Source organism: Tetranychus urticae, chromosome 3, assembly GCF_039701765.1.
Source record: "Tetranychus urticae isolate SD_2017Ah chromosome 3, NJAU_TeUrti_SD_1.0, whole genome shotgun sequence".
Lineage (NCBI taxonomy): Eukaryota > Metazoa > Arthropoda > Arachnida > Trombidiformes > Tetranychidae > Tetranychus > Tetranychus urticae.
The window spans coordinates 18,254,154-18,279,639 of NC_142960.1; the positions used below are offsets into that span (position 1 = coordinate 18,254,154).

A 25,486-nucleotide genomic window follows, 5' to 3' on the forward strand; every position below is an offset into this window, starting at 1 on the left:
TTTGTTAATAATCAATAGACAGTAAACCATAGAATCATTACTCGTAACTTGAATAAGACTTGAAAAATGAGATTAAACTGAACATCAAGTTGAAACGTTAAGTTTGGGTTGAATTGTCTGAGAAAACATTTGAGCTCAAGTATCAAAAGCTAAAATCATTAGTCATAAAATATCGAATGATTATAGATTACTTTCAGCCGAGTAATGATGAGCAATTAGTGATTGTCACAAGAAAAATGGCAAATAGGTTGATCACAATATCACTGAAATGATTCAAACGGAAATGGGAAATTAGTTCCCATGAAATTTGTCTTTAATCAATTCCTAATTCACCATAATAAATACAAATTAGCAATCTATCATATTCAAATCATCTACTGGTAAATATTAATTTAGGTAATTAAAGATGAAAGACGTAGAGATGTTAATTGAAACCAGTAAACACTGATAGTTGTAAATAGATGAATGTTACCGAATAAATTTTGACTGATTAATGCAAACACACATCAACTTGTTTATAAACTGAAATAGTTGATTAAGGAGACCTAAAATTAACACTTGAAATAGTTACATTAAAATGAGAATGGTTGAAATTGAAAAACAATGTATCAAGAAATGAAGAAGTCACCTGTTGTTATGCTGTTTAAGGATTAATTTGGTTATTCATGGCACCTGAGAAGCCTCACTTTTTATCCAAGAACTGAATCCCTCCCTTAAACTGTTAGCAGTGGAAGCAACAAGAGCAATTAGTTGATTTATCAATACACCAACAAATACAATTTAGTCTGTTTACTTGTGCTAACCAACTAGTCTTACCTTGATAAGATTGAAGGCCACTAGTTAAAGGTAACAATGACATGGTTTACTTTTACATTTATATTTCACTTTCATCGTTGACCTAATGTTGCTGACCTTCATCAATATAATAGGTGAACATTTGTTATGCCTTTAAACAGGTGAGTCCCATTTAAAGTGACTTTATTAATTATAAGACGAAGAAAAAATTAGAATGTTCAATTTTACTTTCATTTTAATAGGCCAAGATCACAATCCAGGAAGATTTCAGTTAAACCAGGTTAGATAACCATGTTTCAGGGTCAATATGGGCTAAATCAAAGTCAATTCATCACCTAAAAATCCAATTGGAGGTTAAATCAGCCCAGCCCTTGGCCTTTCAAGCTCCAAATACAATCAAACTCGGCCTACTAAACAACTAAAGGAATCAAATCAAATTTAACACCTCCTTTAAACATTCAACTCAAGGTCTAATCATTTTCCCTCCCTAATTTATCCTTCATATCATCCGTATATCATCTTGATCTTCAAGCTATTACAAACTCAACAATTCAATTACAATTTGAAAACCACCAATCCACCACAAAGCAGCCAATCAACTGAAAATTAAACTAGTTGCATCGCTATCAAAAGATCAAACGCAAAGGTTGCAAATGGTCATCGGTATAAATTGTCCAACCATCATCTTTTCAAGTCAGTTTAGTTTAAACAGTCATGAATGGTGCATCACTGACTAAAGATTATCAGATCCTTTCAGTTGGTTGCTAATAGAGTGGTGTTGTGATTATATTCAAATTCAAGTGTTAATTGCTATTAAATCCGTGCTTTGGTGAAGAAAAGAGATTCTTGGAGAAATGTTTTTTGATTGAAAATTTTGCCTGAGATCGTCTGGTTGGCCAAGTTGATTGAACCTCTTTCAACGACTTGAATTATATTCCAGCAGATAACTGATTGAGTAAAAATACTTGACAATGTATAGATCCAACTGAAAAATCTGATTAATTTGATCCTCTATCTGCATCCTGTTTCAAAAATTTATTCACACAAATATGCTTGGTACTTTTATTGTATAAAAGGCCAAGTAATTAAATTTTCAATCTGTGTTCATATGAATACACTTGATTAAATATGATACATTATATCCAGAGGATACAAAACAACTGATTATCCACTATTAAATAAACAAATTGATAAAAAAGAGATGACAAGGAAATAGACATTTCTGGAATGATAGAAGACTTGGATAGTAAAAAAGGCAATTAGATGCCATCCGATTGATTTAGATGCAAATTTTTGAATATTATTGTTTTGGCACAGTTGATGTTTTTTCACTTTTTGTTCACACCAATGGATGATTCATTACGCCTTGGGCCGGACACAAACGTAAGCAATGCCAAGACATGCCAAGCTACCGAAAGCTATTAAAATAACTGTATAACCACCAAATATCCAGGCCAGTAACTTGAAAGATGTTGTATCTTTCCTTGCTGTTTTGGTCTCAGCATTTAATGGATCATCAATTGGAGCACCGTTCACTGGAAAAGAGAGAGCAAATTCATTAGACTCACACCACCTAAAGGTTACTTTCACTTTTGTTTTTGTCTTCATTTCTAACCTATTTTATATTAGTTTAATTGACTTACCTAACGAGATTAATGTGTAAATGATTGTTGAATCTACAGGTCCATGGTTCCAGAAATTTTAAGTGTTTTCCATTTGAAGACGGTTGGAAAAAAACAAAGGATTAATAATGATGACTACTTTGGGTGAAGGAAAGTCATGCTGTTACCAGATGGTAGCGAAGTGATATTACTTACAAATAAGGATGGAAGTTAATAAACGTTTTGAAGATATTTTGATCATGGTTAACGGAATTTTCAGCTTCTGAATTACTGGTTAAATTTGGTAAAGGTTAATAATTCCAGGAGAAGGTAATTATACGAGTTATTTAAACAATGAATGTCTCTAGTTGGAAGTCAATGATGATGAAAAAAAATGATATGGTTACCACTATTTTCATACAATTAACCTAATCTCTTTTTCACACTATCTTTCAACCTATTCCATCATCCCCTCTCATCCCCTTCTTCTCTGTCTATTATACTTCTGTCTATCACTATTTTTTCAACTATTTTACCTTTCCAACTGTTGACTATTCATAACATCAAATGTTTATCTAACGTATGTAAAATAAAAATGGAAATAATTTTCAGTCTTCAATAACTCAGTAAATATTGATGATAGACATTTTATTTTTTGCATGCTTTGAGAGAGTAATAATAGTTAATGAATAATGGCGTTTAATTTTTAACTAATAGTCTTAAACACCTTGAATACAAGAAGTAAATTGCATCTTGCATTGATTTACTCCTTATCCTATCGATTAAAGGTGACTTCCATCAACCATTTATTGAAATTAAAAATCTCAATATGTCGTTATCTATGGTGTGACATCACATCTTCTTATCTTCTTTCTTTGATTCATTCAATTTAAAAAATTGATCTCGATTTGATGAATTGAGATTTGATGGAAGCCACCTTAAGTCTTTGAATTTCAGCAAACCTTCTGTATAAATTTTGAGTTAATTTTTTGCAAAAATCATCAATAGGCCTCAATTGTTGACATTTGAGTGAATTTTTTGCTAATTTTTACTTGCACTCTCTAGCTTTTCATGCGATTTAGGCCCGAATTTTGAAACTTGATTTTTTTAAACTTCAGCATGAGTTGTGATTCAGACAATGCTGTAATTTTTCATATTTGAATTCAAGAGACCCTTAAAAACATATGATAAAAATCTGGTCCTAGTGAATCCTGAGAATTTCTTTCTATTTACTTTACATATTTTATGATTAATCAACATTTCAGTAGTAAATCTTAATTTAAATTCAGAATTTTATTTTATAGAAATGGCTTAACAAAACATGAAACTCGTTATTTCATTTTAAATTAAATCTTCTCTATAATTTCAGGGAATATTTAAACTTCTTGACTGTCTTCAACTGCGGTTGAGTGTGATTCACCATTGGCATCAGCAGTACATGGTTCGATAGTTTTGATTGCTGATCTGAATGCTTCATGGACTTTCTTGTTATCAAAACACAAAGTTCCACCTCCTCGCTTAGCTTGAGAAAGCATACGGTTAACATCACCAACACAGGTCCATGGGTTCTTTGAATCAGATGAGATTCCCCACTTGGAGTGATCCTTAATGAATTCCCAATCACCTGAAGTTTCACCAGATTTGAATTCAATCTTCAATCCCTTAACATTGTTAACAATGTCATCAAGTGTACAGTCACTCTCCAAGATACCACCTGCACCTCGTCTCCAGGTTTCAACATACATGGGAACATCAAGAGCTGGGGCTACAATGGCTCCATACAAATCAACAAGATTTTTAGGATTTTTGGAGAAGGCACGGAATTTGGTTCCACCAAGACTGGTGATGACTGTTTCCAAGCTTTCTGGAGCATCTTTTGGAGCTCGGTACTTCTTATTGAAAAGATTGGCCCAACCTTCAGAGTCAGATGGGATTCCATCAACCAAGTTGTTTGAAAAGACATTTGGTTTCATCAAAAGAAGATGTTGAGCCAATTTTGGTCCTTCTGATTGAGTATCGAATGAAATACACATTGAGGTTTGACCATTGTCTCGTCCAGATTCAGGATAATCATAGGAATCGTCAAAAGTATTAACAAATTTAGGAACGGAGTGGACTATGTAGAAACCAGTTGACTTGTCCATAACGATAACTCCCTTTGAATGAGCTTTGGTTCCACTTTCTGCATTCAGGATCCAAAAAAGTAAAAGAAATCAATTGATTAATATTTCTCGATTAGCTCAAAATTATATAAATACTATGGAACAGACCTTTTCCCTTGGATGGAGCGTCATTCCAGAGAGCGTATGTGTACTTGGATGGGTCTTTGTAGGCTGCAGCTAAGGTTTGGCCCCACATTGAGTCCTTGTCTTTGACAGACTTTTCTGAGATCTTCCATTTTCCATCTTTGAAATCGTCTGAGGTTATGTAAGCATAGTTGAAACCAGTTCGTCCAGCTAAAGTCGATTGCAGACTTTCGTCGCTTTCTCGGGGTAATTTGTAGATGACATACCAGTCGACATCGTTTCCCTCTTCATCCTTACATTTTAAGGCAAAGGAACATGAGACGACTGAAACTAACAGTAAAACTAATTTGAAATCCATCCTTGTGATTATAATTCAACCGATCGGTAAAATATTCTGTCCTTTTCAGCGAAATTTCCATTGTTATTTATACTTGATCAGAATTTTAGTTTGACATTTCATTGAGATGTTCATTTGCTCTATAACATTCTGATCATTGCTAAATTCCCTGCCATTTTCACCTGGTCTTCAAAGCCAGAGCGATTGTCAATCTTATTTGTATTGTTGTTTCAAAAATTGTTATTGCAATTGTCATTTTATAATTGTTTTTGTGTCGTATTTTGTATTATTTAAACATGAGAAAAGCTTTCTCTGCTGACGTTATTTTCACGACTGAAGCTTACAAATTTTCCGAGCACTTCAATCAAATTTTGGTGCAAGAGTTGTATTTTTTGCAACTAAATATCATGGTTAAGGTTTTGATTCTTGTATTCTAGATCAAGAGAATCATCTTTATCAAAGTTAACTCATCAAACCATCAACTGATTTGACAGTCAATTTTCTATCAATGAAGACCTTGTTAATGATTTTGTGATTAACTGCTCTTGAGTTATAAATATGAAAGTTTATGATCTTTTCTCAATCAAGTGTTTTTCACTGTTGATTATAAACAAATGTTTTTTTGCATGAATTAGCTTTGCAAGAAATTTAAAATTTGGTAATTTTAATATAAAATTAAGTTGTTTGCTTTTATAAATTGTTTCCAACAATCTCGTAACAGCAAAAATTTTGCCCCACAGAAGCATTAAAACAAGGCCAAAGAGATGAAAACATTAAAATACTGATGAAAAAGAGTGAAAAATTGAAGAAGCAAAACTGATTGAAGACGATGTTTAGTACTGATTGCTAACCAGACAACAATAACAACTAAGGCTGGTCTTGACAATTAGCCTGAATTGACAACTTCCTCCTTAATCGTTCCAGCATCTTCAGGTTTATTGTTACTAGCTTTACTGTGTAGACATTTATCAGTGTGAACATTTTTATTCAAAAAAATTCAACATAAAATTATCCATCTTTTAATCGTAGCCATTTTTTTCAAGTTGATAGATAAATGAATGTGATTTTAAATTGTGACTTAATTTGAAGACTCTTCTGATCAGCACCATTGGAATAAACCTTTTCCACTTGTTTCTCTATCCAAACCATGGATGTGGAAAGTGAATTTGACAATTTCTCGCAAGTTAATTATCCTCATTTCCATGAATCGGGCAATTTTGTTTTAGATCTGTTTTCCATATCAATCTGCTTAGAGATTATAATTGGTAATTTGTTAGTAATAATTGTTGCCTTCAGATATAAGTGTTTTGGATCCAAATCAACGAATCGGTATATCATCTCCTTAGCCGTCTCTGACTTGACCATTGGTGTGATAGTTATTCCCTTAAACATTCTAGAAATAGCCAAATATCATCTTCTCTTTCTATTCCAAGAAATCTCAGTTATATCATCCATCTTTAACCTGACGGTATTGTCCATGGATCGTTACATGGCCATCCGTAAGCCAATCGGTTATTCACGTAAACTGACTACCAGACAGGTGAATATAAACATCTTTCTGGTTTGGTTTTCCACACTGGTTATTGTTAAATTACCACACATAATGGATTACGCTTGTATTGGAACTCATGACGAAGATTCAGCCATCTGTGATTTTCTCCATGGTAAAGAAATTCTGGTTGTAATCCTTCTCCTTATCTTCTATTTACCACTCATACTAATGATTTGCTTCAATGTTGGCACATACCGTTTGGCTTTGGCTAGTTTAACACTTAAAAGGAGACGATCTCGGTTGAAAACTAAATTTAATTATATCACAAATGATGAAAATAGTGGAATTAATAATGGTGTTGATTTAGATGGTAATGAAATGTCACGCTTTTCAGCTTTGATGATCCAACACAAGCTATCTTTTACCCTAGGATTAATCATGCTGGTCTTCATAGTTTGTTGGGCGCCATTTTTCATTGTGTCCACAATAATTTGCCTTTGCTCTGAATGTACACAATTTTTAGCTCCAATCCATAATTTTGCTATCTGGTTGGGTGTTGTTAATTCTGGCATGAATCCAATAATTCATTTCATCCTGAGTCGAAAATTTCGGACATCAATAAAGTCACTTTTCTGTCTAACCAGTGCCTCATCTAAATCATATGTACCTCGTTTCTCCTCTGTAACCAGGTCTACCAACACATCTAACGTTTTATCTGGTAAATTTAAATCATCGTCCAATGGTATTTGAACCATCATGATATCTTAATAATGTATAACCTGAAACTCTGTTACCATGATTTCCATGAGCCAAATGAATCTTGTTATTTTGTGCTTTACATGCTCTTGTTTACAACTCACAAAGAAACCACTTAAAATGCATTCAACATTTTGTTTTCGATTTTTAATCTAACTTGATTGATCTGAAATGCCTTTTCAACAAACTGATTAATTTCCATCATACCAAAGAATTAACACATGTTTATTAATCTTCCCCTAGCAATTGGTTATTACAATTGAATCACTTTTTTGCTTCACTGTTCAAATCAGCTTTTGTGCTACAATTGGTGATCATTATATCTCTGTTATGCGATACTGTAAATGTTATGTTTGTATTAATCTTATGTGTCTGACTATGCCTCTGTGTGTTTGGTGTGTGGTTGCGTGCTTACGCCAATCAAAACACCATCAACGACATTCATAGACCTTGGACGATAATCATCAAGCTTCTTCTTAATACTGAAAATTCAATCAAAAATTTATAACAAAAACTCTTCCTGTTTCTTTTTAATCAACTCAATTCTGTTGACAACAGTTATTTGGGTTACATCCCCATCTTCATCGTTAACAACACCTTTAACTTATTGCAATCAACAATGCTCAACATTAACATGACAATTCATTCCATAAACACTCAAAAATCAGTCAAAGCCCACTTTTAGAGGAGAAACAAAACAAAACAATCATTCATCAAATATAAATTAATAAAATGTAAAATGATAAATTGTAAAAAACTATCATCAAAAGACGAAGACTGAATCTTCATACATTCACTAGATACCAAAAAATACCATTAAAAATGCTAGCATCAAAATAAATATCTCAATTTTTATTTCAAAAATTCATAATTTGCTTTCAAGAAAGCAATCAATCTAATATCACTCAAAATTGACGCACATTTCATCAATCCTGACAATTTCAACGATCAAACCACCTAATATATCTATTTTAGAGTCTGATCAAAGCTGTAACTGAATTCACCTCAAGTTAATGTGAGTTTATCAGATATTTGAGTTGAAAGGTGATTAAAACCCGATTTTATTCAAGGAGATGGGCTTTGAATAGCAGTTTACTTGTATTTGAATATGTGTTGGTCAAAGAGGCGAAGATACTTGCACCTGTAAAGACATTGAAATACCTAAAAGATGCTTACAAAATATGTCCACAATAGTTAAAATCAATGATGTTAAGTACCAGTTGATTCTTAATGCTTACCATAACAACCTGTTAACCTAAAATAGCTCACGCTCTTTATGCGTCTCACAGGTCATTTGTTGCTGTCTGTTGTTTTCTTATGTTTTTGTCTACAATTTTTGCCTCTCTAGTTTGTTGTTGTTAACTTGGTTATGGTTGAATAGACAATTAAATCAATTAAATTATACAAATCATGTTTAGTGGTTTAACATCAACAGGTAGCAAGTTCATCTATTTCTTGTAAACCACAATAATTGCTACTACTGTTTATAAGATCATCTTGATGATCAAGTTTGAATGCCTTTTATTGGAAACAAGTAAGTTGGTTGTGTTTACCTTTTACTCTTAAGTTAATCCTTTCCAACATTTGTTTTTACTCATTTTTTTTTATTCACTGTTTCTCCTTTTCTTACCTCTTTTAGGTGAGTTAACTTGATTGATCGATAAACCATTATTCAACCTCTCAGCACCACCGCTATCATCATTATAATCAACATCATAATCACCAGCCATCAGTCATCGTCAATCTTGGGGTAAGGTTTGTAAATAACAACAACAACAGCAAAAAGAAAGGAAAAAGTTGCAACTTCTCTTACTATAATCTAATAAATTTGGCTAAACGGGAATATTGATTGTAAATTTGTGAGACTGACAACGTGCAAATGGTTAGTCAGATCAATCTTGATGTTAGGTTGATGTGACAATTAAATTAAACAGTTTGCCTTGACAAGGTGTTTCATCCTTACTTGTGACAACTTTAATGAGTTGAATTAAGTGTATACACTGAAAATTACCTTGGATTCACCATGGCTCAAGCTGGATTAACAGAAGAAGATATACCTGAGGGTAAAGTTAACCAAGGTTAGTACAATGTGACCCTAGTTAGTGCCCTTAAACTGACTCAGTTATTCTCTTTTCGTCTACAGTTTGTCGTGAATGGCTTGTGAGGGAGGACAATGCAATTGCTTACAGGTTACAGGATGAAGAAAGTGAGGTTTCTTTGTGTTGTATACTTACATGTGTATTTACTTTATTTTCATTTTACTTTTATTTCTAGTCAACCAATTTTACGAAGGCAATCGTTATAAGAATCAAGTATTTCGAAGTGATTTGGAACAAGCAAGATACATTCATGAGAATGAGGAATTTGAAAGAATGATGGAATTTGAAAGAGAAAAGCAAAGACTTGCAGATGAAGATGAAAGGATAGCAAAAGAGATCCAAGAAGCTCTTTTGGAAGAGGAAAGGCGCAAAGCAGAGGAACTGAATATAATTGCCGAAGAAGATGAAAAATTAGCTCTAAGATTACAAGAAAAGGAGAAGGAACGATTAAAGAGGAAAAAGCTACAAAGAGAAAGGTTACAAGTTGAAAAGATAAGGTTGGAAAAGTTTGGCTCCATGAACCCTGATCTTTTAGATGCTGTTAATAGGACAATTGCAGATATGGAAGACGCTGATGTTATTGGAGATCTCGGAAATCCAATAGCTGGGACATCAAACTCGGCAGGAATAACTGAAGACGATTTATCTGATTTTTGTATGAAACCTCCATCTGGTTTGACTGATGAAGAAATGAATCATTTTATGGCTGAACAAGATGAAGAATTGGCTCACTTCTTACATCAATATGAGACAACAAGGAAAGCTGCTATTGCTAAGGAAAAGAAACAATGGATAGAATCTCAAGATTATGAAATTGCACGTATTTTACAGGAAGAAGAAAGAGCACGAGCTAAACGTGCTCGGGAAAGAGCTCGTCAAGCTAAATTGGAACGAGAAAGGTTGCGAAGAGCAGAACAAGAAAATAATTACAATAAATCTAATGGTGACGATGCAACTTCTACCAGTTCAAATACTTCAAAAAGTAACAGCAGTAGAGGCCATTATTATTCGAGAGAGCGAATCGACTCTTACAAGCAACCAATACAAGAATCATATCAAGAATTGGAAGTGTCGGAAACATCATTCAACGATAACAATTGTTCACCAACTCTTGAAGCTAATTTATCCAATGTTTCTTTGGATAATAATGATTTGGCTAAACGTGATCTTCCTCCGATACCAAGCTTTCATAATGTTGCAATGGATCTTGATCCAACTTATAAAAAACGCCAAAAAAGTAATAAAAAAATTGAACCCGAAATTACCACTGATTTGACTGGTGTTCACTTCGCTCAATTATGCCGAGTATCACCGTGTTCATCATCATCATCATCACAAAGTCCAACTGAAAACTGTAAACCATTTAATGAAATTCCTGAGCCCGAGTCTATTGACGATGGTTCATCCTATCTTGCCTATCAACCCGTACAAGGTCAACGAAGAATTACAACCGAGAAACGAAATAAAAAGAATCGCGATGTCTGTCGAACCCAATAAGCTTCAACAGTGACTTTACTAATGGCAATATGCTTAGAAAATAATTCAGTTTTCTCAATTTTTGCTGTGTAAATATTTTTTTACGTTTCATACCTCACTTTTTTTTGCAAAAAAATGCCTTTATTTACGATTATACCTTAATTTAATATTCATGATGTTGATTCTCGTCCAATGCAAATAAATCTACCATTTTCAAGATCAAAATTTGTGTCAATATTGATATCCAATATCAAAGAATGTAAATAGTGCAAAAAATTAGATAAAATAGTTTCAAAACATGGTGATTATTCACAGATATAGAGGAATGCAAAACAATTCATTTTTTTTTGCTCAATTTCTAATTTGTGGAAAAAATTTCGTTTTTTGTATATATATATGTATATGACTACCATTTGAAAAGTACAAGTGAAAGTGGCCGAGAGAGGGTAAAGAGGCAGAGAGATAAGGCGATTGCATGGCATAATCATTGATCAATTTCATAGGTGAAAGATGAATGAGGAAGGCAAGGGAAGATGATAGAAGCCACATCAAAAGAAAAAACAAAATATGAAAAAATGTTATATATATGGCGAAATGTTAACTGGTCAATATGTATATTTTTTCTTGAAGTAATCTCGAATCAACAAGATTAGAATTGCTCGTCCCAGCCACTGTTGTCGTCCGTAGGAGGAGGATCTGTCTCAGCAGGATAATTATCGAAATTAGATGTATCTGTTGGATGTCGAACCTGAAAGAATACAAAAAATTAGTATTTTGAACATTAGAATATTTTACGATTAAAACTTACAGCAGGAACTATCGGCGGTGTTAGGGTTCTATTTCTGAGACCTTCCCAGTAAAAGCCATCGAACCATTTATGTTTACGAATATCATCTATTCCATCTTTTTGATAGCCTAAACGTTCAGATGGGTTGTCTTTACACAGTTTTTTGATTAGATGATTTGCATTACTGGATATCATCCTAGGAAAATCGATTGCATTTATTCCTAAAAGATTAACATAAAAATAAAATAAACATTAGTTTTTATGAGAAAGATCACAGTTGATAGCAATAAATGAATCTTCGATACAAAGGTAAATGATCAGGAATTCATTGAAACATTTTATAGTTACAATGGTATCTTTCATTATGTTTTTGAAAAGATAGTGTAAGTGAAATAAGCAGATAAATATAATTCAACAATTGCTAAAAGATTAATCGAAAACATGAGTTTTGTTTGATTAAGATGGCAAAATTGATCCTGAGTGTTTTTCATTGATAAAACTGTCTCTATAGATAAAAAGGCAAATCACGAAAAAAGAAACTCTTTCTTTAATTGTTGTCACCTTTTCCATATTTACCTTTCAAAATTATCGTATATGTCTGCATTGGATCAGGGCCAGTAAAAGGCGGTGTACCGGTCAATAATTCAAACATAAGAACTCCTAAGGACCAATAATCAGCCGAATAATCGTGACCTCGGTTAAGTATAACTTCAGGTGCAACATATTCAGGGGTACCACAGAAAGTCCAAGTTTTACGTCCAGGAGGATGAAGTTTTTTGGCAAACCCAAAGTCAGTTAGTTTAACATAACCAAATCGGTCTAGAAGCATATTTTCAGGTTTGAGATCTCGATAAATGATGTTACGTGAATGGAGATAGTCGAAGGCTTCAATAACACATGAGGTGTAGAAGCGAGTTGTGGGTTCATCGAAGTAACCTCGATCGCGAAGAATGGTCCAAAGTTCCCCACCAAGACAAGACTCCATTAACATGTAAAGGTACTTTGAATCTAAATTGAAGATAAAAGGTAAATGTAAGAATTAGGATTTTAGTATTAAAAAAAGATTGAAGCTTGTGATTATGATCAACATTGAAACAAAAATATAAACATCAACCAGATGAAACTATGATTAATGGCGAGTCAATGAACTATTGGTTAGATATTAGAAACAGATTAATCAATAAGTTTATATTAATGGCTTACGATGAGCAGATGAATGTGTCTTGATAAAGGATAAGAGTTGGACTAGAGTTAAATTTAATAACAAATTAATTCTACAATAAAAATTTCTTCTAATTCATGATAATGGCAAGGTTAAGGTTAAAGAAATCAAAAGATGAAATAAAGATGAATTATCAAAATTGAAATCTTGACTGTCTACACAAATTGGCAAGTTAACAGATAGTTGACATGAAAAGGTTGCCAACAGGTTGATGACATTCACACAATTATGAGTTTCAACAAAAAATATTAAAAACTGCAAATCTAACTCTATAAAAGTGAATTGTATCAGTTAATCAAGTCAATGAATTAGCTGAAAAGCTTACAAATAAAGCTTAGTTTCTTTCAACTCAGATAATCTGATTTTGAAGCTAAAAAATGCAAAAATGTCAAATTTTCATAAGATTGCATCTTTTTCAAATAATTTTGTATGAATCTTGTTGACGCTGTTCATTCAATTTCACTTGATTCATTATCTTATAACTAAAAAAAGTGTTTCCAAGCAACATCTTTTATTCCTGTGAATTATTGATTCAACTGAAGAAATAAAAATGTTCACACTTTTGATTTCTGTCAGGTATTGATGAAAAAGAGTTGATTTCAAGTCTAAAAATGAATGAGCATCATGTGACTAAACTAAGCTTCAAAATTTGTGCAGCAAGTAAAATTGATTGAAAAAGCACACAATCAAATGAAAAATGATGGAATTGGTGAAATATGCTTCGCATGGATCCTGGTTCAACCTTTGATAATACCTTTGAAAGTTTTGAACAATTTAACAATAAAAGGACAATTAGCTTCCATCATGATTGTCTTTTCACTTAAAATATGTTGTTGTTGTCGAGTCTCAACAATTTGAGCTTTCTTCATCACTTTTAGAGCAAAACTGCGATCACTGTCATTTACAAGGGTAACCAATTCAACCCGTCCGAATCCACCAACACCAAGGGTGGAAACTACTCGAAGATCACATAAGTTTATTCCTTCAAACTGTTCCTCTAACCTGAAATTGAATAGAAACAAGGAAAATTAATTGACATTGAAATAAAAGCAAAATAAAATGTAACAAAAAAGCAATGATAAAAATGTAAATAAAAAACGCAAAATGAGCAAGAAAAACGAGATTATGACCACTGAATGAAGTACCTTTTCTATGATCTCTAATCATTTGGCAGCAATAAGATGATATTGGAAAGAGAAAGAGTTTAGGTTAACAAGATTAGTTTAAGTTAAATTGTAATGAGGTCAATATAGAGGTAATTAAAAGGTAACTTTAAAAATGTATTCCGCTTGGATCCCTTTCCTTTTGATTTTGCTAGTCAACACATAGAGAAATGTTTACTTACTTTTGACGGAGATGCAGATTTGAGTCATCATATTGTTTGGATTTGAAATCTTCGAGGTTGTTAAACAATTGCTTAAATGACCTGGTAATGAGAAAATTAAGAAGACACAATTAATTATAAGGCAATGATTGATATAAGTTGATTGGAAATGGTGAATGGTTCAAGACAAATGGAGACGATCGGGTCATTTGATAGTTTTAACCACTAACCCAGGTAATCTGTTTATGATGAGTTTAATAGCAAACACTGAAACTTTGAGAAATGCTGATAAAATTAGATTAATTGAAGGTCTTTGAGTTTGCCTATTGTCATTGGGCACTAGTTGATCTAAATGAACACTATTAGATAAACAGGATAAAGCTGTCATTACAGAGTTGCAAAGTTGAGTATGTAAACAAACAAGAAATGAACTGATATACACAAGATGATGAGTTAAAAGTTTCACGAGAATAGACAGAATGTGAAAATTGAAAAGGTGAGATGGATCAACAAAAATAAATCATTGATAGAGTTGAGTGAAAGATTGAGATTGTTGAGATTATGGTGAGTCAATTAAGGAATAATAAATAATGTAAAAAATAGAGTTAACCTCAGTGTGATATTGTTTTTACACTTGGCAAATGATTGGTAGGAAAAACAATTTAAAAGCAAAGTTGGTTGGTTGATTGGTGGGTTAAATGAAATTGTGTTTTAAGATTGAATTGACTGTATATTGAAATGTAATAATTAGAATGATAAAGGTAAATAAAAAAGAGAAACTAATTGATAAATTATCATCAACAGGGATGACCTAGATGAAAACAGGTAAAAAAGATGATAGAAGAAAGGAGAAATCAAAGTGAAAGTGATTGTGAATGATGATAATGATGATGTTATGATAATATTATGATACGATATTGATGGTTGAGTCAAGCTTTTGATGTTAGATAATGGAAGCAAAAAGTGTCCAAAAAATTCAAATGTGGTTAAACATTGCCATTGAACACACAGCGAATGATTAAGACATTGTTAAGACAATTTATGATTTAGCTAATGATCATTGATCAAAAAGCTAAATAATACTAGACGCAGTCATGATTCTCATGATTCTGACTGAAGCAAGTTTGTGAATGATGAATTTTTTGGTTTAAAAAAACCTGATTAAATGATAGCAATGGGGTGACAACATGCTCTTGAATAAGTTATAAGATAGCAACAGCGAAGGTTAATAGTTTATTTGAGGTTAATTGTTGGTAACTAATGTTATATAATGAGTTTCTTTGTTTGAAAATGAAAACCAAAATGATTCCAAAGATGAAGATAACGATGAAAAAAATATGACTGAACTTAAGTAACTTCAATGGATCAATGTTTTTCAGTTTAAGATGAAAAGTTAGATTTCAATTCTGGCAACAAATGACTTGAGTTTAGATGATTATCTTAATTTTGTTGATTGTTATCTTCATTTGATAATTTGAAGAGCAATAGACATAAAGAGTGAAACAATCAATAAACTGATATATATTACCAGTTACAGAAATGGTTACACAATTTGATTAAATTTAGTGTTGCCTTTGATGAAATTGAGAAAGTTTTTATCATGATTAATTGATTAGAGTGTCAATTCATAATTAACAGATATTGGATAACATTGAGCCATGTTTAAACATCAAGTCTTGTGATCATTATTCAAGTAAATCTGATAATTTTACTTGCAATGGTGAAAGCTTTTGCAAATTCACTTTCTAGGAAATGCATTTACTAGGAAATGAACTAAATATAGCCGGTAAAATTAAAATTAGAAATTAAAATAATCTATTTTGAATCACAATCTGGTAAATTTGATAGAATCAACACTCATAACCAGAATTTACTAAACATTGACCAGAAAGTCTAATGGTGTAAACAACAAATCCATTAAGATTAACCAGTTGTACAAAAAATTGGAGTGTGAATTGAATGTTTTACATCAAAACTAACCAGATTAATTGATAATGAAAATGGTGAACAAGTAAATCAATCATGTAACTAATCAATTGTAAATAACAAAAGAGATTGAAAACAATCAACTTGGAGCATCGAAGAAGGTAAAAACTGAATCCAATGATACGAAAACCTCAAAACAACAAGTAATCTAATGGCAATGGTGATAATCAAAGTGAATTAACACTGCTAATGATAAGATAGTGAGAAAAAAAGAAGAAGAAAAATAAGCAACTTTTGGGTCGAAAAATATTAATTCAAGTTGTTGATAGACAACAATCTATTTATAAATTAATTTTAAAACCAATGGCAACTGTAATGTTAGACATTGCTCTCTGTAGCTTTGCAGGTTTTCACGGGTAAATCAGTGAATAAGGAGGTGTGTTGAGGTCTACATTATTATTTCATGATACTTTATCAGGAAAGATTTTTTCCTACCATTTATTGTGATGTAAATGATGAGACTGTCTTAATTAGCAATCTAAGCGAAAATAAAAGAGAGAAAATATCTTGAAAATCTGTCTTCTGAGTACCTTCTGTTTATATCTACTCTGAAGTTACCATACAAATAACTAGCAAGATCAAAATACAAATAAATGGTTTATCAAGGAAACGTCTAGTGAGACAAAAATGCTTCGTTGGCAAACCAAATGACAAATAGAGTTAATGGCTACATGGAATGATGGAAAAAATCTGATCAAAATTGCTATTCAAACCATTAACCAGTTTGGGTTTGAGTAAAGGTTATGAGTTGGGTAAATTTGTTGGGTAAAAATTTGTCAATCTGATTGTTGATTAGACATCAATCAAGTAGTCCTTTTACTCACTCTCTATCCATTACCAAACAATGAACGTCTTCAGAATGAGCGATAACATTGGCAGTCCTAATATCATCTGAAGTCAAGGCTCTTTCACCAAAAGAATCACCTCGGCCTAAAGTACGGATAAATTTTTCTCCCGGCGGTGAATTTAAGTCACCAGGTTCATCCGGATCTTTGATTGTCACTCGAACGGTTCCTTTTCTGATAATGTAAAAGGTAACTCCTTTGGCACCTTGTCGTATAATATAATCTCCTTGTTTATAAACAGCCTAATAAGAGAAGAGAAAGAAAAATTCAATGAAATTCAGAGTCAAAATTGTGCAGTGAACACGGGGAAATGGGTGACACTAAAGAACCATAAACAATCAAAATAATGACAGAGATGGTTTAATGATCTAAGATGATTATGATTAATATGATTTGATTGTCAACCTCATCTGGTATCGGATGAAAGGTAAACTTTGAGGTCAATGATAGACAAACATATGATGAAAAATTTAAAACCTTAATCTGACTATATGTCAACTCAGTGATCATAATAAAGATCATGAAAAGTGAATACGGAAATGTTTGCGAGATTGAAACTTTGTTAATGTAAAGTGATGATCAATGACAATAAATCAATTAAATTGTAAAAAGTGTCAATCCTGGAATATTCAATAGCTGATAAGATAAAGTCCAAAAATAATAGTGAAAATTACTTTGTTGTGACAAATGGTCAACCTAAAAGTCTCAAAGGGTAAAAGGTCTATTGTGAGATCTCTCTATTTCAATCTTTTGTTGACCAAAATTTGCAGCCTATCAGCTTGGCAAGTGTTGTTAATCCAAAATATACACAAAATATATAAGTAATTAAATAATAAATTAATAGATGGATGGAAAACACGCTGAACAAATAAATAAACAACAAAAAAATGACAGTTAGGGAAGAAAACTTAAAGTGAAAAGAGGAAAGGTCGAAAGAAAGGTATGAGCTGAGATGACTAAAAGGTAAGTCTATTTGGAAAGAGAGAGAGAGAGCAAAAGATAGGAGAAAGAAGACAGAAGAGAGGGGAAAATTGAGCAACTTTAAGTGTATTTGACCTCTAATCACTTCCTAATTTCAATTACAGTAATTTCATGACCTTATTTGCATCTGAAATTCAAATCAATGAGGTCGGCTGACATTAAAGTTCGGCGGGAATAATTGGTGTTTAAGGTGTTGACTGGTGTTAACAATGGACAGTTGAGTGGAAAGGCGCAAGGTGATAAAATTTGGAGAAAAATTTCTAGTTTAAATGTAAAAATAGATAATGAAAGAGAATGAAAATCTAGCATTGAATCATCATCCTCAAGGTTCAATTAATTGAAAATTCAATTAAGCTAAACACTAATCAGATACTACATATTGATAATAAATTAAATATTATCTAATAGCAGTTGAAAGTAACGTTTTATGGTTAAATTTTGGAATAGAGAAAGATAACAGGATAATTGTTGGTAGACTTGTTTCCTTGACATGACTTGTAAATCATATGGAGACAGAGTGATCGTTTCTTAACCTAGTGTTGATTGAACACATGAGCTTCATCATGATTTTTGTTGATGCAAGTAACGTGACGGGTATACAGGGAAGACTGATGAAAGTGTTAAATGAATAAAAAGTAATGAGTAAATTAGAGTAGATGGATATACCTCTTCGAGAACATCAACTATTTTGGTTATATGTTCATCAGGAAGTTTTGAGAAACTTGGCACAGTCTTTAAAAATTCCATGTACTCCTTTTGCTTAATTAAGCCTGTTTTCATCATGATTGATTGGAAACATTGCCTATGGATTGCCCACAGCTTGCACAGACCAATCGCCTTAACGGACGCAGTTCGAGTACAATTGTATAGCACAGCTAATTCACCAAATACTTTTCCTGGTCCCATTGTGTGCAAAACTCGACCTTCTTTGCTAACTTCAACCCTTCCTTCTTCGAGAATGAAAACGTCTGAACCAATGTCTCCTTCTTTGATGATTAAATCATCCGGCTGATAACTAACTGGAGACATGGCATCGGTAATTTCCTCTATCTGCTGTTGACCCAAGTTTTTCATGAAATCATTTTCGAGTATTGCTGCTACAATCAAATCACGTGCTCTATATGTTAGCGATGTGTGTTGGTGTCCATTGAATATTCAGTCACATTGATTAATTGTCCACAAAGTCCAGGTTAAAAATGTTAAAAGGAAAGAAAAAGATAAAAGAAAATATTGCAATTAGTTCATCTAGTTATAACCGGATAAAGGTAATTGAAATTTAAAAATCAAAAATAGTTCAATCTTTCATAGGCTGTCATAGGTTTCAAAGCATATTAACTCGTTCATCACTTCTCATCCCCTTACGTTTTTTTATGTTAATATATACAGTTGAATGTAATTGTTGTTATTTATAACCTAATTCAACTGTTGATGGGAACCCGCCTTCAATGATGCCGGTGATATAACAGTAACATTGGATAAATTATAATAATAAGCTAAATATATTCCCAGCAGCTTATCTGGATCAAATGGTGATAAATTGTTAGAAATAAATCAACAAAAAAAACTAAAGTTCGTAGCTTGGCTTTTCTAGGACAAGTAAATTGATATCTAGCATAAACTAAACTAAGGCTCATAAATAGTTAATAATAAACATTTGAGTTCAATAGGCGAAATAATCTTAAGGTGATATCAATGAGAGTTTGCAAGTCTAATGTTAAAATTTGATTCATACGCTTGAGATTTCGGATACTCCGCAAATTTGGTTTCCATCAATTCCAGTAAACTAAGTGAAGCTTGTGGTTCAGCCGAAATACCCATGAGACGAGTTTTTCGGGGTTGATTTTGTTTAGGTTGCACATTGAAAGGTAGAGGAACACCAAATGAATCAACAGCTTGACTTCGTCGAGAAGAACCAACATTAAAAATTGATTTGTACATATCCAGTTGACTATTAATCTCGCGAATCTCATGATTCTGCTTTTCAAGAGTTAATTTCAAACTCTCAATCAATTTGGCCTGGGATTGACAGAGAGCCTCAAGATCAGTAGGACCACCATTGATGCTTCCATTAATTGCAGCTCCTCCCATGGTAACATTGCTGTCATCTTGCATAGCGCTAACATCAGTTATCATCATGTTAACATTGGAATCAGACATTTTCTTGAAAAAAATTGTATAGGAATAAAGTAAATATTTTTGTATTATCAAAAAACAGATAAGGAATCGGGTAAATTAAAGGAAACTTACCTTAAAGTAATTGACTTTAATCCAATGTTGCAACTAATCTGGCAAAAAAAAAGTGAATCAAACAAGTGCAAAACAGCCAATTTCTCTGTAGGTTAGCTTAATAAGATTTAAAAACAAAAAAACATGAAACATGATTTTTTAAAAACAAATTTATCTGGAAAGTAGAGAAGAAACTAATGCAACGAAATAAACAAGTTCCCAATGTTCCCAACTAAAACAAATTGAGTGAGACCTTGTAGATACAGTTTTATGTGCAACAGAGCAACAAGCAACAGATAGGGATTGTTTGTAAATTTACAGATAATTTAAAGAGCTTGTACCTTTAAAAGCTAAAGTGGCGCCATCTTTAGTTCTGGTTGCAAATTGTTTTTTTTGGTTAAATAACTTGACATCGATCAATCTTTATGCAATAATCTCATTTGATTTCTGTGATAAAGTTCCATGTTTATTCCACTTTTAATTTTAGAATAATTTTTTGAACATTTTCTTGGTTTTCTTGAAACGTCTTGTAACTTTCCATGCAATCTTGCGGTAGCAAAATTGATAGTTGAACGTGAATCTATTTTGTTGTATATTTAGGTGTTTGGAGGGCAAAAGATTCATACTTTCATTCAAAGCAATAACGTTCCTTTCAAATGTTAAACTCTATGTTTAAAAGCTTGCTAAAATCAGTATTTTAATGAAGTTTCATCAAAAAAATCAAAGGGATTTGTTAATTTATAGCTCATTTGTTTATGCTAGTTTAAAGTAAACAAGAATTATATAATATTTCTGTGAAAACGCACCATGCCTATTCACCTTCTAATATGGATCGTCAAATTTTGGCTTTTGATTCAAAAAACATATTCATTCAGAACACCCAAACATGATATAGTTTTTTACTACAAAACACATGACAATGTTTTCGTGACGAATCCTACTAATCATACAACATCTTATGGTATTTATGTGGCTGATAAACAATAACAATTGATATACCAAAAAGTGTTGTTAATGTGTCTGACATCCTCAATTGGAAAGTGGTCAATACCAATGAAAATCAATTAATGTTCGTCCATAAAAATAAACCGTATATTCTGATTAATCAACAGAGAATCAAGAAAATGAATTATTCTGGTGAATTGAGTGATTCAATAATAGCTTTTGGTGACAATGAAGCTCTTCATGTACCAACAATATTCAATCCAAATTTAACTGAACCAGTTCATGAATGGAATTATATCGAATTTTTGCATTTCGATGATAAAAATGAAAAGGTTTCTGTAATTAGATCATTACCTTGGTCTCAAGAGGACACTTGGAAGTACTTCAAAGAATGGAAAATGACTGATTATATTCATTTCGACAATAAATTGTACCTTCTAATAAAGCGAACTTTTTTGGACAGTAATCAATCTGTTACTCAAGAGATATCAATAATACAATTGTGTATCGACCATGGAAGTGAACTTATTTCAAGTTTTGTTGAAATTCATTTCACTCCACCGGAATTGCAGACTAATCAGATTATTGATTTGATTTTCGTTTTCATTTTTGGACCTTTGAACAATGAGGAAGATCGTTATCAATTGCACTCAACACAATTGCAACCTAACAACACAAAAATTTATCAAATCTATTCTATTAGCGATATTGTTTCATTGTTTGAAGAAACTTTAATCGAAACCTGTGGCTCTGGTTCAAGATCACAAGTTAATAAATGTAAGACTACTTCTTATGAAAGGTGTCTTGCTTCAAAAAATGTCGGCGTCAATGTAACTGGATATAAAAATATTCTCGATATATTTTTGCATTCTGTAGCAAATGAGTTGCATAAACTTCAGTTTTTCACGCTGCCTCATCCATACATCACAGCGAGTTTATTTATGCACACAAAACCAATTTTTTCTACTGATGATTGTCAATATACCGATACACCATTAGATTGTATAAATTATGGAAACTCGACTAATTCCGCTCAATCATTTGCACAAGCGTATTTTCACGTCAATAAACGTCCACACAAAGCTCTTTACGTAACGGAAGAAACTAATAAAATCCATTTCAGTCCCATTGAAGTGTGTTCACATCTAAAAACTTGTACTCAATGTATTATGTATTGATTTTATTACAACTGCATTTGGTCAAATTCAATTTGTACTCATGATGATCAAACTAAAAACAAGACTGCACTAACAGTCAACTATTGCTTTAAAATAATCCGAATTTCACCTTTAGTCTTCAAACCTTCTTTACCGACAAGACTAACAATTAAACTCGATAAACCGCTGAATAAGAAAGATCAAGAGCAACTAGTTGTCCAAGCTGGTGACAATCATTGCACTGACATTACAATTAATGGACCATTCATCAATTGCTCTATGCTTTTAACGAAATCGGGCCATTTTAAGATTGAAGTTAGTCTACGAAGTGATAGATATGCAGATTCTGCGGTCATTAGTGCTGTATCCACTAAGAAGGTTTATATTGATGTTTCCAAAGGTCAATATACGATTGTTATGTTATTTGTACTATTTTCAATCTTTATAACATTTTTATTGGTAACTTATACAAATTATAATAAGAAACATGGGAATGAGTTTCTCGAATTTAATAGATCAACAAGAATTATGAATATTGCTTCAAAAAGCATGAAATCAAAAAAGTTTTCTCTTTCGAGGAAAAGTTCAACCATGATGAAAAAGTTAACCCACTCTCGCTAAACATCCTAAAGGAACCAGTTAACCAGTCAAATCTTGAAGTACAATACTTTCTGTATCGCATAACTTTATTCAATCATTTACAAATGGCCCATTGAAATGAATTGATCAAAACCACCAAACTATTTTTAGTTACTTGATCAATTCACTGTTTATGGATTTGTTTTCGTATGAGTTTGAAATCCAGTTCGGGAGTATTCACAATAACTACATTAGTACCAAAAGAATCCCGCAGATGTTTGATTGTTGTTGGTTAAAATCTGTTAAGAAAAGATACAATTTAATAACAACACTGGCAAATGAAATTATGAAAACATTCATTTATATCATTCTCGAAGCATGGATTTTAAATGGTTTAGGTCCAAGACAAGAGAACTGTGCGATCAAGTGATAAAATGAGTGATTTTTGATGTTCATCAATAATTATTATCGAGGATAGACAAGTTTAAGCTCTTTAGCTATTATCTTCAAAGAGCTTGATTTAAGGGCAGATCGAAATGACCTGATGTACGGGGGTTGTAGCAACTGGGCGAAAATCATTTTTGCTAAACTCTTTTGGTTGAAAGCTCTTCAAGCAAATTCTGGAAAATGAAATTTAATCTGTTTAATAAAATAAAGAACTTTTTAGCACATAATTTGTCAAACTTTTTCATTTTAAACTCAGTCATTGAACTTCATCTTTCGCATTTCTCAATTTTTACCTAAATAAGTGAATCAAATTTTCGTTTTGTGTCCTCGTCGAGAGGAGGTAAACTTTTAGTAATTGATAATTATATTTTCCGCCGGAAAAAGTGTGTAAATGAAACTGAATATTTTTATTGCATAAAATTAAACTGCAAATCAAGTGCAACTATGCAAAGTTCATCATTAATCAAATCAACTGAACATAGTCATGAGCCTGACATTGGCGAACTTGTTCGTTATGAACACAGAGATGCAGCCAAGAAACTTATCAAAGAGTCAGATTACCCGAAATTGCGTGAAGTTTACGATGCGGTGACTGATCAAATTTTCAATGATGGTCGTTTCAACAAAGATGAAGTCGCTGCGGCAATACAACCCTTTGGAAGCCTTCGAAGCACTATGAAACGGGTTAGAAAAGAGCGATTTCGTACTCTGCCGGCTGATAGAGATGGAATCGTTGTTCCATTATAAGGATGACCACAAACTCCACTGACTCGTTTAGCTGCTATTCCTGCATAACATTTGACTGAATTAATTCATAAACGGAATTAGTTTGAATTTCGGCCCCAGTTGCAGTGATTCCATCCTTACTAGTTGACTTAATCTAAGAATGGAAAATGATATTAATAAATTATTTTCATTACCACAATACTTTATATCTTTTAATAAATCAATCTAAATCGACGTAACTCGTTATTTTTATAGAAATCCATTTTGTTGACTAGTGGGTTTATAAGTGTTTGGAAGGCAGAAGGTTCAAGCATTTCAATAAAATTCGCTTCTAATTGTTAAAATCTCTATCCAAAGGCTTGCCTATTAGATCAGTATTGTTTTGAAGTTACGCTGAAGAAGCATCGAATGCTTTACGGAAAGATTACATGAAATATTGTGGCTGCGATTTCACTTTGAATTTAATTTAAAATTTAACAACAAATCTATTTCTTTTCACTAGCTATTAATACAATATAAGGATATTGACTTGTTTATGTTTATTTGCGTGGAAACAAGAATTATATAATATTTCATATCATAATCATGTTACATCGTCTTCTAATATGGATCTTTCAATTTTGTCTTTTAATTGAACTAACATATTCATTCAGAACATTCAAACATAATACAGCCTTTTATTACAAAACACATGACAGTGTTTTCTTGACGAATCCTACTAATCACACAACATCTTATGGTATTTATGTGGCTGGTAAAACAATAACAATTGATATACCAACAAGTGTTGTTAATGTGTCCGACATCCTCAATTGGAAAGTGGTCAATATCAATAAAGAGCGCTTGATGTTCGTCCATAAAAATAAACCGTATATTCTGATTAATCGAGAAATTATCGGGGAAATGGAATATTCTGGTGAATTGAGTGATTCAATAATAGCTTTTGGTGATAATGAAGCTCTTCATGTTCCAAAAATATTCAATCCAAATTTAACAGAACCAGTTCATACATGGAATTTTATTGAATTGTTGTATTTCGATGATAAAAATGAAAAGGTTTCTGTGATTCGATGTTTACCTTGGTTTATTGAGGACCAATGGAAGTACTTTCCAGAATGGAAAATGACTGATTATATTCATTTCGACAGTAAATTGTACCTTCTAATAAAGGGAACTATTATTGCAAAGGATAATCCTCAATCTGTTACTCAAAAGATATCAATAATACAATTGTGTATCGACCAAGGAAGTGAACTTATTTCAGGTCTTGTTGAAGTTGGTTTCATTCCACTGGAATTGGAGACTAATCAGATTATTGATTTGATTTTCGTTTTCATTTTTGGACCTTTGGGAAATGAGAAAGATCGTTACCAATTGCACTCAACACAATTGCAACCTAACAACACAAAAATTTATCAAATCTATTCTATTAGCGATATTGTTGCATTGTTTGAAGAAA

The 25,486-nt window shown here is 32.3% G+C and overlaps 4 protein-coding genes and 3 long non-coding RNA genes across 7 annotated transcripts; 4 read left to right on the forward strand and 3 right to left on the reverse strand.

Moving 5' to 3' along the window:
• Nucleotides 1–744: 744 nt before the first annotated feature.
• LOC149093529 (uncharacterized) lies at nt 745–1,177 on the forward strand. The gene is made up of 3 exons (XR_016199393.1): nt 745–846; nt 930–956; nt 1,038–1,177. It is a non-coding gene; the product is annotated as an uncharacterized LOC149093529 (long non-coding RNA).
• Nucleotides 1,178–1,843: 666 nt separating this feature from the next.
• Nucleotides 1,844–2,811, reverse strand: LOC149093530 (uncharacterized). The gene is made up of 3 exons (XR_016199391.1): nt 2,613–2,811; nt 2,439–2,471; nt 1,844–2,330 (listed from the first exon to the last, which is right to left on the reverse strand). It is a non-coding gene; the product is annotated as an uncharacterized LOC149093530 (long non-coding RNA).
• LOC149093531 (uncharacterized) lies at nt 2,234–3,027 on the forward strand. Its single transcript, XR_016199392.1, has 2 exons — nt 2,234–2,374; nt 2,478–3,027. It is a non-coding gene; the product is annotated as an uncharacterized LOC149093531 (long non-coding RNA).
• A 643-nt stretch (nt 3,028–3,670) lies between these two features.
• LOC107363107 (plancitoxin-1) lies at nt 3,671–5,030 on the reverse strand. The gene is made up of 2 exons (XM_015930277.3): nt 4,667–5,030; nt 3,671–4,578 (listed from the first exon to the last, which is right to left on the reverse strand). The coding sequence occupies exons 1-2, from the start codon at nt 4,998–5,000 to the stop codon at nt 3,773–3,775; spliced, it is 1,140 nt and encodes a 379-aa protein (XP_015785763.2). The 5' UTR covers nt 5,001–5,030; the 3' UTR covers nt 3,671–3,772.
• A 944-nt stretch (nt 5,031–5,974) lies between these two features.
• On the forward strand, nt 5,975–8,068 carry LOC107363108 (putative G protein-coupled receptor No18). Its single transcript, XM_089268546.1, has one exon. The coding sequence runs from the start codon at nt 6,127–6,129 to the stop codon at nt 7,219–7,221; it is 1,095 nt and encodes a 364-aa protein (XP_089124672.1). The 5' UTR covers nt 5,975–6,126; the 3' UTR covers nt 7,222–8,068.
• A 165-nt stretch (nt 8,069–8,233) lies between these two features.
• LOC107363106 (uncharacterized) lies at nt 8,234–11,027 on the forward strand. The gene is made up of 4 exons (XM_015930276.3): nt 8,234–8,761; nt 8,867–9,305; nt 9,371–9,433; nt 9,502–11,027. The coding sequence occupies exons 2-4, from the start codon at nt 9,251–9,253 to the stop codon at nt 10,821–10,823; spliced, it is 1,440 nt and encodes a 479-aa protein (XP_015785762.2). The 5' UTR covers nt 8,234–8,761; nt 8,867–9,250; the 3' UTR covers nt 10,824–11,027.
• A 56-nt stretch (nt 11,028–11,083) lies between these two features.
• On the reverse strand, nt 11,084–20,407 carry for (cGMP-dependent protein kinase for). The gene is made up of 9 exons (XM_015930275.3): nt 20,195–20,407; nt 19,680–20,107; nt 18,614–19,064; nt 16,946–17,208; nt 14,157–14,237; nt 13,566–13,813; nt 12,166–12,597; nt 11,611–11,810; nt 11,084–11,550 (listed from the first exon to the last, which is right to left on the reverse strand). The coding sequence occupies exons 2-9, from the start codon at nt 20,102–20,104 to the stop codon at nt 11,452–11,454; spliced, it is 2,199 nt and encodes a 732-aa protein (XP_015785761.1). The 5' UTR covers nt 20,105–20,107; nt 20,195–20,407; the 3' UTR covers nt 11,084–11,451.
• Nucleotides 20,408–25,486: the final 5,079 nt, after the last annotated feature.